The sequence below is a fragment of the Oryctolagus cuniculus genome, chromosome 7 (genome assembly GCF_051225735.1).
Source record: "Oryctolagus cuniculus isolate XC-2025 breed Fujian yellow rabbit chromosome 7, ASM5122573v1, whole genome shotgun sequence".
In the NCBI taxonomy this organism is placed as follows: domain Eukaryota; kingdom Metazoa; phylum Chordata; class Mammalia; order Lagomorpha; family Leporidae; genus Oryctolagus; species Oryctolagus cuniculus.
Genome location: NC_142873.1, coordinates 54,875,170 through 54,887,388, shown reverse-complemented (window position 1 = coordinate 54,887,388; position 12,219 = coordinate 54,875,170). Strand labels below are relative to the sequence as shown.

At 49.9% G+C, this 12,219-nt stretch overlaps 1 protein-coding gene and 1 pseudogene across 8 annotated transcripts in view; one reads left to right on the top strand and one right to left on the bottom strand.

Moving 5' to 3' along the window:
- Positions 1-12,219, top strand: part of MAB21L3 (mab-21 like 3) — a 54,452-nt gene that overhangs the window by 35,792 nt on the left and 6,441 nt on the right. For all 7 annotated transcript variants that reach the window (XM_051856127.3, XM_089336989.1, XM_089336986.1 and 4 more), the window contains 2 exons: positions 9,747-9,887; positions 10,758-11,049. In XM_051856127.3, the coding sequence (XP_051712087.2) occupies positions 9,747-9,887; positions 10,758-11,049 (433 nt within the window). The remainder of the gene's footprint in view (positions 1-9,746; positions 9,888-10,757; positions 11,050-12,219) is intronic.
- Positions 8,464-8,891, bottom strand: LOC138850567 (small nuclear ribonucleoprotein G pseudogene; annotated as a pseudogene). Its single transcript, XR_016237104.1, has one exon. The product of XR_016237104.1 is annotated as a small nuclear ribonucleoprotein G pseudogene (transcript).

Genomic DNA, 12,219 nt, shown 5'->3' with positions numbered 1-12,219 from the left:
ACCATGAACGAGTCACGCAGCCTGCCTGAGCCTCAGCTTTCCTTCTCATTACGTGGGAGTGACCACCGGGTTTCAGTGGGGTCACCGAGGATGAGCAAGTGAAATTAAGACGCGACGGTGAGGAAACTGCTCGGTGTTCAGATCTCAGGACATTTTTTAGTATGTGTCAGTTAAGAGCTAGCTTAATTCTTCCATACAGAGTCAGAGCCTCTTAGGACGTCAGAGCTGAAAGGGACATTCAGTACTATCTAATTTAAGACTTAGAGTTGAAGCCAACCACAGTGATAAGTAAAGCACACCCGCTGTCTCTTAGGCAAAACCATTGACAGAGAGAATGAAGGGAAGCCTGTTATGGTGACAGTCACAGCACACAGAGTGGTTTCCGCGATTCCTCCTTTTGGGTGGGGGTATCGGGATGGAAAGGGTGTTGGCTGGCATCCTTTCATGGGTCCTGTATTTTCTGTATGAAAAAAGTCCAAATATTTCGGCCTGGTATGCAAGTAACGTCTATGGCTCTTCCCTGCCCTCTGCTTCCACTGCATTTCCAATAGCAGAAATTCTAAATAGTGCTCCTCAGATTGAGTTCAATCTGTGCACGTGATTTTGTTTTTGTTTTGTTTAAGATTTATTTATTTACTTGAAAGAGAGAGAGAGATCTTCCATCTGCTGGTTCACTCCCCTGGTGGCCATAATGGACAGGGCTAGGCCAAGCCAAAGCCAGGAATGAGGTCTCCCACATGGATGCAAGGGCCCAACCACTTGAGCCATCCTCTGCTGCTTTCCCAGGCCATTAATAGGGAGCTGGATAGGAAATGGAGCAGCCGGGTCTCAAACTGGTGCCCATATGGGATGTTGGTGTTGCAGGCTTTACCTGCTATGCCACAAAGCTGGCATCACAGAATCTATTTTAAATTTTTCAATTTTTTGGACAAACTTTTAGAATATGAGATTTTGCATAGAAATCCAGATTTCATCCTTGCTGTTAAAAAAAATAAATCAGGGGCCGGCGCTGCGGCTCACTAGGCTAATCCTCCGCCTAGCAGCGCCGGCACACCGGGTTCTAGTCCCGGTCGGAGCGCCGGGTTCTGTCCCGGTTGCCCCTCTTCCAGGCCAGCCCTCTGCTGTGGCCAGGGAGTGCAGTGGAGGATGGCCCAGGTGCTTGGGCCCTGCACCCCATGGGAGACCAGGAAAAGCACCTGGCTCCTGGCTCCTGCCGTCGGATCAGCGCGGTGCGCCGGCCGCGGCGGCCATTGGAGGGTGAACCAACGGCAAAGGAAGACCTTTCTCTCTGTCTCTCTCTCTCACTGTCCACTCTGCCTGTCAAAAAAATAAAAAATAAAAAAAAGAAAAAAAAATAAATCAGGACATCTGGTAACTGTAGGCCCCAATTTCTTGCCTGGGGACCCCAGGCTGGAGCTGAGTGAGTGAGCTGCCAGGCCTCAGGGGGCTCCCACTTCTGGCCTGACTCCTGCTCCTCAGCCCCTCCCAGACCCCCACCCCCACCCCACTTGTGTCCCCTGTTTCTCCTGATAGAAACTGTGCGCTAAGTAGTTCCTAGGTCTCAGTTCCTCCTTTCCACTTTATTTTGGGCTCAATATTCACCCTACAAATTCAGCTTAGAATTCAATTACTCAAGAAAGATTCTCCCAGGGGCTGGCACTATGGCATAGTGGGTACCACCTGTAGTGCTGGCATCCCATATGGGTGCTGGTTCGAGTCCTGGCTGCTCCACTTCCGTTCCAGCATCCTGCTAATGCACCTAGGAGAAGCAGCAAAGATGGCCCAGGTACTTGGGCCCCTGCCACTCATGTGAGAGACCTGGAAGAAGCTCCTGGCTTTAGCCTGACCTTGCACTGGTCATTGTGGCCATTTAGGGAGTGAACCAGCAGACAGAAAATCTCTCTCTCTCTCTCTCCCTTACTTTTTGTAACCTTGCCCTTCAAATAAATAAATAAACCTTTAAAAAAAAAAAAAGAAGAACTATTTCCCCCAACACTGGCACAAAATTTTTGTCCTCCAACGAAACGCCCATTATCATTAGCACAGATGCTGCTTATTTGGCAATTAGTTAGATATTGACCTGTGATACCTTTCCCAGAATTACCTTAGTTGGCGACTTAAACATTACTTTGTTTCCAAGTTTCTGGAGGATAAAACAGTGTTATCCCCAGGGTGTCTCACACACATGGTCAGAAGTATCTCCAGGGTTCATTGAAGATAAGGCAAGAGCAGTGTAGAAGATGCTGACTGATTGCGGCACATATAGTTCTTATTTAATCCAACCAATCACCAGCTCGTGGAGTCGACATCACTGGTCCAAAGTCGCAAAGGTGGTTGGTGAAGGTGCTGAGGGCTCCACCTGCTCTCCTTTTACCCCAGAGGCTGTGTTTCCTCTCCCAAGCCATTGGCACCTCTGCAGCCATGCACTGAGCACCTGCTTTGGGCAAGTCCCTGTGCTATAGCATGAGGGTAGGCCAAGGCCGGAGACATACAGCCTGCTAAATCAGAGTCTCAGCTTGTCTCAAAGACCTGTATCCTACCTGCAGATTCCGCTCATCCCTCCAGAGGGAGAAGGAGGAAGCTCCGTGTGCAGACAGCGAGGACAGCAGCAGGGCTGTCAGCGCAGTGCAGGAAGAGCTGTGGGGACAAAGCCTGGGTGGATGCAGAGGGTTTATCAAGTGCAGAAGTAAGGAAAGGGGTGGGTGAAGGGAACCAACCCCGTTCCAGCCTTTGAGGTGGGTGTCATTCTCAAGCACCTTTTGTTGTTGTTGTTGTTGGGAGAAGGCAGAATAGTTCAGTAGTTATGAATTGGGCTTTGGAATCCACTGCCTGGGTATGGAGCCCTGTTCTATGACTTACTAACTCTGGGACCCTGGACAAATTACCTACACTTCCACAGGCTGTTTCTCCATCTCTTACCTGGGGATAATCAAGACAGCCACCACAGAGGATTAGTGGGAGACTCCAATAAGCCTTCTCTTACAAAGTGGCCCACACACAGGAAGGACTTAGCACCCTTGGCTCCGCTGTGAGACTGCAGCAGGTGTAGCCTCTGAGACACTGGGTGGCCCAAGCATTTGGCTCATAGAAGACTTAGTGTGGAAAGGTAGGGACATGATGGTGGAAGACTCACCGTCTTCTCTATAAGTATTCCTGAATTTAAATACTCCATTCCTTTAAGTCGTCAGCCCCTGGTAGACAGAAATGATGACTTTTTCCCTTACAACCAGTTATTGGATTTAAGGCAGTTAAAGGGCTGACTGCCTGTTTCTGGAAGGAAGTTCTCAGCCTTGTTTCCCTGTGTACTCACCATGGAGGAGTTTTCACAGAGCACTTGCCTGTGGGTGGGACTGGCCCCTGAGTGGCATTCCCGACATGCTACTGCGCACTACCTCCCCAGCTCTTTCAAGGAAGCATGGCGTAAAGCCAGTGAGTCAGAGGGATGTTATTATAGGAAACAACCTTGAATTCCCATTTATATTTGTTAATGATTTTTAAAATTTATGCATTTGAGAGGTAGAGTTATAAACAGAGAGAGGGAGAGACAAAGGTCTTCCATCCGCTGGTTCACTCTCTAAATAGCCACAGCAGCCTGGGCTGGGCCAATCTGAAGCCAGGAACCAGGAGCTTCTTCTGGGTTTCCCATGTAGGTACAGGGCCCCAAGCACTTGGACTATCTTTTGCTGCTTCCCCAGGCCATAGAGGAGAGCTGGATGGGAAGAGGAGCAGCCGGGACTAGAACCAGCGGCCATATGGGATGCCAGTGCCACAGGCAGAAGCCTAGCCTACTAAGCGACAGTGCTGGCCCCAATCATTTATATTTGAAACAGTAAATGATGCAGAAACTTGAGCTACTAATAGCAGCTCGGGACTTGGTGTATAGCATAGGCCAGACTCTGAGGCTGGGGAGAGAGAGGGAAAGGTGGCCCAGGGAAGTGCCCAGGCCAGATGGGTGGCACCAGGACAGAACCTCGCTGAGGTCACTGCAGTGGAAGAGGCCATCTAACAACATCTAACACATCAGCTTCTGCGCTGATGGATCTACAAATGCAGTCTTTGAAAGGGCAGAATGTACCTTTGTTCACCGACCTTCAGAAGGGAGTGAAACTTGGACACCCGAGGTTCAAGTTTGCCCCTAATGTGCTTTGATTCAGTTTTCTTGGATTATTGCATTTGCCCCTTTACATTTGTTTCAAAGATTTGCCGTGACATAAATTGGTGACAAGGCTCCCTCTCAGACCGCGACTGGGACTTGGCTTGCCTCCTTGGGAGGCTGGGCTGGGCTTGTGCCGGGGCTCTGCTGCTGCTCAGTCCTCCTCCTTTTACCCGGATCAGTGTATACCTGTAGAGCTCCGTAGAGCTGCCCTGGGCCCTGCGCCCTGCTGTTCCCCACCCTGCCAAGGAATCCTCTTGCTCTGTCTCTGCAGGCTTGTGGTCAGGCGGGAGCGCGGGAAGATAGAGCGGGTGCCGAATTGGGTTTGCAGTGTGAGGTTATGTAACAAGAGGTACGTGGGACAGAGCCTGGAAACCCCTGGCATAAACTGCTTCTGGGGCTGCTGCGTAGCACCGTGACCCTGTGGAGCTCAGGGCGAGAGATGTGGGGAGGAAGGGGGCTGTGGCTCACCTCACCACCAGGAGGCCCCACCCCACTCCCTCGGCTTGGGCACCATGGGCACAGGTTTATCCAAGACAGAGCGGCTCTCCCCAGAGCTCTGGCCCAGGCCTGGCCTCACTGTCCATCCCCTGTTGTCTGGCCCCCTTTGTGTATCCAGAACAGTCCATGCCTCTGAACTCATGACTTCGCAAGCCTTGACTCCACACCAAGGGCTTTTGTATGCTCAGGATGAGGACAGAGGTGCTATCGCTTGTGGTGCCTCTGGACCTGGTGGTGTGGCGCAGTGTGATGGTGAGGGAAGTTGGACAACCTGGGCATTCCTTTCAGTTTTACTTCTAACTGCTGCTGCGATGTTAGCAGGGCCACCTCGCTGCTCTAGGCCTCTGTGAGGTGACACCACACACACCAGCTTCAGAGATCTCTTCCCATTCCACCATCTCGAGTCTAAATGTCAGCAGAAGAGATGGAAGAAGAAGAAAATCAAATCCAGAATGTGTGGCTCTAGGTCCCAAAAAATGCATTCCCTTATCCTGACTTTCACCTTTGGAAGTCAAAACAGGTCATAAAGATGAGCCAATGACTTTATGTAATGATGGAAAATTATAGGTGCCTCCCAGGATGTGTGTGATCTTGTCCTTGCCACTAAGAAAACCCCAGCTCGAATGCCGGCACCACGTGAAGACAAGTGCAGCGACGAACTTTCCAACAGGCTGCTTACCGTGGGTGTTGGTGTCCTCCCCTCTGGCCCCTTCTCTTGAGCTTTTGTCTGTTAGGAATGATTTCAGGGTGTGCCAGTGTAAAGGATGGCTCTCGGTTAGCTCAGGAAACACACGTGCTGTACACAGTCATCACTGTGTTACTGGCACTGAAGTTCTGTGGGATCACACCAGTGGACTTGGAAGATCTGGGGAGTTAGCCTTGATCTTGAACACATTCTGAGAAGCTAGCCATTAGAGAGTACTTTTTTCGGACCACTCTAACTGTACTGCTCTAAATGGATCATTCTTGTATTACTTGTAAGTATCTTATGTTGCATCTTCCCACTGTACCTGATCATATTTGCCATCCTGGAACTGGCTCCATGTTCCCTAATCTGCCAAGCTGGCCAAAGCATTCGCTATGCAGGCTGGAAAATACAGCCCACTACTGAAACTCCCCTTGCTCTTTTAGTCCTCTCCTGTTCTTGCCTAGCAAACTCCAGCCCTAGTACCTCCCCTGTTACCTCTGGAGGACCGAGAGGTGCTGGAGAACATCTCATGGCTGAGCCCTTAGCTACCCACAACTCAAATGCCCACCCACAGCTGAGTCTTGGTACTGCCTGTCCAGTTTTACACCTATGCCTAAGCAGTCCTACATCCCTTAGGAAGCTGTTTGAACAGGCTGTCGCCTCCCTTCCAGCTCTCCACCTTGTGCTCAGCCCCTGGCCCCATGTCCTACCCCAGGCAGCACATCCCGCACCAGACAGGAAATCACTCAGATTCCCACCATTCCCCGCCCACTTACCTGCATCTGAACTTTATCTCTTTCCTTCCTTCTGACACGCCTGCACGAGCTCTTCACCCAGGGCTCTGGATTTGCATGACTGGTTCAGTCTGGGAAACTCTGACTCAGTGGTCTTCCCTTTGCTGAGTCTTCCTTCTCCAGGGACTCTCTTCTCTTAGCATTTAACAGTGTTCAAGTCCACGCATCCCTGGAAAAGCTTGTTGGTGCTGCCGTTGCTTGATTTTGTTGTGTTTGCTTCCATAGCCAAGCTTCTTGGAGGGGTTGCTCGTCTCTGTCTTCACCTGCGTGTGTCCCGTTTGCTCTGGACCCACCACCCAGCACCCTCTGTTCGCCACCGTACCAACCCTATTCCAGCTGCCAAAGTAGACACAGTTGTCGAGCATTCTTGAAATGCATCTCCCTGAATTCTCAAGCCCTCTTGCTGTCTGTTCCCCCAGCGCACTGCCCTCCTCCAAGGCCGTCTCTGCTCAAGCAGCATTACTGGAACACTACAGCTCTCCTGCGCCCGTCATGCCTTGATACCTGCTGTTTTCTCTTTCCAGGACCATGCTCGTTCCTTTGTCTTCCAAGCTAACTCCTACCAACTTTTCAAGATGCAACTCTAATCTATGCTGCCTCCACTAAGGCCCCTCAGTCTCCAACCTAATGCTTTTCTGGGTTCCCCCATAACATCCTGTGCAGATCTCTAGCTAGCACGAGACTGCAGGGAGTTCAATTTCTACTTTATTTGTCTTGCTTGTCCATCCATCTGTAAAGCTCTTGACAACATGCCTGCTCAGAGCTCAGCATGAAACAGATGTTCAACAAAAATTGGGCAAGTGGCACTGAATCACAGCACATAAAGGGAGTCCTACACTGGGGAGGACCCATAATCATAAGCCTGGAAGAGGCCCTTCCTTTATTTTTGGCACAGCAAATACCCTTCCCCTCTGTGGTCATCTTTTCTCTCCCAGTTGCACAGGCTGGAGGATGCAGCCTCTCCAGAGGTTAACGGTGTCCAAGGAGGGCACTCTTGACCCCTGCGCCCATGATGAATGCAGTGGGATGACATCACCGGCGTGCAGGGGGTGGGTGGCTGCTGGCAGCAGAAAGAAGACGTCGGCAGCTAGAATAGACTTGGTCCCCATGTTTAAGTCAGGTGAGACACCTGGATGTTGAAGACAATTTTATGTATGTCACATATTTTCTAAGAGGCTATGAGCTCTTTAGGATCAGGGGCCTCACCTTAGGTTTGTTTGTTTTTTAATTACTCATTGCAGTATTAGGTATCTGTGAAGTGTTGGCTTGATTTTCAAAGATAGTCCTCTGTGTGGGGTTGCATATATAAAACAAGCCTCAGCCTGCTGGCTGGCTCAGCCGTCTCCGCTGCACTCAGTGGCACCCAAAGCAGCCCCAGGATGCCTGCCCACACCTGTGTCTGTCTCCCCCATCACCCCAACTCCCACTGTCAGTGGGCGGCTGCATTGTCTCATTCATTGTGGGATTAGTGGCAAGCATGTATACAGCAGGCGCTCCATGAATGTATCTTTGTGAAATGACCCTGTGTGTGTCATACAACACGTGTGCAAGTAGATCCACACTCACTTTTGCAGTCCATGCACACATGTACACACACAGTTGGTTCATTGGTGAGTAGGAGGCCTGTGGGCCCTGATGACTCACTAGTTGTTGACTTAGATTAGGAAAACACATAAGAATTCTCTGGGACTTGGGCTTTTTTGAATGACTGTCTTGATCAGTTTCTGGGCATCTCAGACCTGCTCTAGAATATGTAGACATAGCCATCATTCCCAACTCAGAAGGCTCATGCAAATCTATGGATGATGGGGCCGGTGCTATGGCGTAGCGAGTAAAGCCACTGCCTGCAGTGCCAGCATCCCATATGGGTGCCAGTTCAAGTCGCAGCTTCTCCACTTCCCATCCAGCTCTCTGCTATGGCCTTGGAAAGCAGTGAAAGATGGTCCAGGTTCTTGGGCTCCTGCACCTGTGTGGGAGACCTGGAGGAAGCTCCTGGCTCCTGGCTTCGGGTCAGTGCAGCTCCGGCCGTTGTTGCCAATTGTGGAGTGAATCAGCAGATGGAAGACCTCTCTGTCTCTCTCTGCCTCTCCTCTCTCTGTGTAAAACTCTTTCAAATAAATAAATAAATCTTAAAAAAAAAAAAAAAAGAAACTCCATGGATGAGCACTGTAGCAAAGAGCATCTTCCAGTTCAGAAGAAGTTTGCGGATTCCCCCATGCCTTCTTTCCCTTGGATTGCTCTGTCCCTCCTAGAGTTTACAAAACACTTCCTTGTGTTTCTCACAAACATCGACTTCCCTGAACTTCAAGTATCTTATTGCTGTTCAGTTTTCTTTTTTTTTCTTTTTTTTGATTTTTGACTCACAAAAGTTTATTTAACAAAAAATTTAATATGAAAATGTACATGACCCAACTTTTACATCATAGTAAAACAGGTCCTTTGGAGAGGGAACACGGGTTTCTTTGTTGAACAGTCATACTCGTTTCAAGGCTTCTAACATGATGATACTATTTCCTCGTATTACCACCATTCCAATATTGTTCTGTTGTCCACTATTTGCCATCTCCACACATTCATCTATCACGAGGTTCATAAAGGGATCAAATCCCCATAGGATTCCCTGGACATGTCTGCCACCATTTAATTTCAATGACAACTTCTTGTCCATAAACTTTTTCAACTCGGGAGGGTGAGCTTTGCTCATGGTGTCTGCTCCAAGCGCTGAGATTCTGCTGTTCAGTTTTCTATGGGAACTCCCCAGTTCTCAGTGACTCACCGTGTAGAGTCGAAGAATCATCAGTGTGTGCCTATTGCAGCGGCAATAGGAGGGGGTGAGAGGCGAAGGGAGCCGTCATTCATGGACAGCAGCGGTGGGGAGCTATCTGCTAGGTGTGTACCCACGTGAGACTGTTGGCCGCTCAGCAGCCTGGTGAGAGGCGTGGTAGGCCATCCTGTGGTCCCACCACGGTTCACCAGTCCCTTCGTGTTGGTCTGGCCCCTGCTGTGCTTTCCAAGTTCACATCCGATCCCTTGCCTTTTCCTTTGTCAGCCTCCAACCATGGTGGCCTGCCTGCGACCCTTGTGTGAGAAGCCTGGGAGTCTGCCCTCTCAAGTTGTCTGCTTGGCTCCTTCAACCAGCTCCCTGGGGAAGGGAAGCCTCCCCTGGGCACCTTTTCTAGAAGTCCTTCTGTTCTCTAGTCCGTTATCCTCCTTGTTTCCCATGCAACTTGTAGGAAGGTGTCTGTGTGTGTGTGTGTGTGTGTATGGTGCAATATCAGGTATATTTTCAATAGAGAGCAAGTCTCTTTATCTTGTTTGCTATTGTCTTGATTACTAGTTTTCCCTAGCACCTGGTCTGGCACCTGCCTGTGGTGGGAACTAGATAAATACTGAACGAATGCATCCTTCTCAGAAGAGAACACTGAGCACTGACAGATGTCTCAATCGGAGTCAGACCTACTGCATCTGCCCCGGAGTTCTGGGAGAGCAAGATCTGTGCCCTAGACTCCTCCAGCCACCTAGTTCTATGCCCCTGTCTTGTCACTTCCTGATGCCAGTGTCTCAGGGCCCACCCAGGAAATAACCACCTTTGCTGATCTCTTCCATCCAGGTAGACCTGAGGCGCCAGCAGGTTGCCCAGACTGTGGAGGAGGTGCAGAAAGTTGTCCACCGTCTGACCACAGAAATCAGCCACCAAGACATTAGATTTCAAGCCGTGCCTTACTGTGATACCCACAATGGGAACATTAAGGTAAGCAAGGCTCACTGTCTCCAAGTGCCTACCAGCAGAGCAAGGACGCTGGATGGGTGCAACTTGGCATGTGACAGGTGCTCACCCCACTAAGAATCTAATAAGGCTTCCTGTTTCTGCAGGTGCTCTTCGTCTTAACCATTTGCAGTCTCATTTCATAGCTGCTACCTCATTCCTAGCTGCTAAAAACCAGCCTTAGAGAAGTAAATGACTTGATCAGGCCACACTAGCGCCAGCACTCACACCAAGGCGTCTGAGTCCAAGCATATTGAATTGTAATGCCTAAAGCTCAGTAAAGTACACGTTCCTTTATTAAGCATCTACTTAGATTAGGACATGGTGGGGGAACTGAGGACTCTGATGACAAAGTAGTTGAAAGCCACAGTGTATGGGTTGCAGGTGGGGAAGGAAGTGGACGTGTCCTTCAGACACCACAGGGCAGCCTTGCCATTCTCCTGCTGAGGATCCCACCCAGCAGGAGGGACCGGGGCAGGGCATGACCACCTGCCTTTGCGCAAGACTGAAGTGTGCGCAAAAGCCATTCTCAGAGAAATGACCTCACTCTAGCCTGTTAAAAACCTTGTGTTAAAAACAAGATAGTGGGGCCAGCCTTGTGGTCCACCCCCCACCCAGAGTTCCAAGTCTGTTTCAGTCTTTGTACCTGTGACTCAGGAAACCAGCAGTCCCAGCAGGTAAATTTCCCTGCCCGCAGCGTCACAGTGGGTTCCTGGTAGAACAAAGACCGAATCCTCTTGCAACATCCATGTCTCGCTCTCTGTCCGCCTCATCACATTGCTGAGCTGTGAGTGGTACGTGAGCTGCCGACCTCTAAGTCTGTGAACTCACAGCCGCTCTCTCTCCTGACCCTAGGTTTTGGCCCCCAGCCACTTCCTCGTCACCGTCCCGGTGAGAGGCCTGGCTGGGTACCGGGAGGCCAGGGAGCAGCGCTGGCGGTACTACACCCTGCAGGGCACCAGGCTCCCCTGCCCCTTGCGGGACCCAGAGGGTCTGCAGCAGTGGCTGGCGGTGGAGCAGTTTATGAAGAGCCTGTGGCAGTGGCATGAGGCCGACGTGAACATTGAGGGGGACATCGTGCCCGCCAAGGTCCTGCAGGTGTTCCAGAAGCTGGTGGAGAATGCCATCAGAACCTGTCACCTCTCAGGTGAGCTGATCAGGGACCAGCACGGAGCAAATGGGTGGCGCTTTCCACGTGCTCTCAGCCATGTGGACGTCACCTGAGACAGTTGTCACGTGCTTCCTGCATCTGTTTAAGCCCCATAATGTGAAGGAGCTCTCTTTTTGCTTTCTTTTCTGCTGGGACACAGGGAAGAGTGGAATTCGTACTTAGCAGACACCCGCTGCATTTAAGTAGATCACTGCTCGGGCACAGAGCTATGCATGCTGTCCAGGGTGGTGGCTTCGAAGCCAAAGTGTACTTTTTAAATAATGCACATTTTTCACAAGCCCCAGAGCTTTATCTGCACCCTCCATCTGACTGCCACTGGACACTGCTAAGTGGCACCGAGACTCAAAATCCAGAAGCCAAAAAGACCAATTCTGGTTGCTAACCCCCAGATTTTAAACTGCTGTATAGTGAAGCAGATGCGCATCACACACACACACACACACACACACAATCCTTGTTGTCATATAAGGTGAAAGGTAAACTTCAAACTGCAAACAGGGGCTCGTGTTCTGATGGATAAAAAAGAACATTCATAAACCAAGAAGAAAAAAGATGAGCTGACCAATGGAAATAATGAAAGTACAACAAAAGAATCACACACACACAAAATAGATGGCTGATAAAAATCAGAAGAATGCTCCATGCAGTGTGTGTTTCCAGGAGCATACATGAAAATACCTAACAGATTGACAGAGAGGAAAAGCGTGAGTGGGTTCAGAGTGGGGCGAGGCAAAACAGATCTTCTCATTTATTCCTCGAAATTCTTGGTGCCTCATTTTTCGTGGGTAGTTTGTCCATTTTTTTTTTTCTTTACAATGTGTTTATTTGGCGATTCAGCAATTCCAGCTCTAGAAATAATCTCAGTGGCTCACAAAGGACACCTGGTGAAGTAAACTTTGCTGCCCCTGCCTAGGGGACTACGGTGCAGCCCCCAAGAGGAGAGAGGAATGCTTGCACACGAGTCCAAGTGTGAGACAGGTGCCTGCTCCGTAGTGAGGGGACAAATAAGACTGCCAAGCAGTTCGCACCTCTGTTCATGTGGAAAGAAAAGGATGCATTTGTACTTGTGTTTGTCTAGGCTGAATGTTTCTGGAAATTTCCCTAGTGGCAATCCTTCATGTTTAACGAATTTTTATATAGAGGACG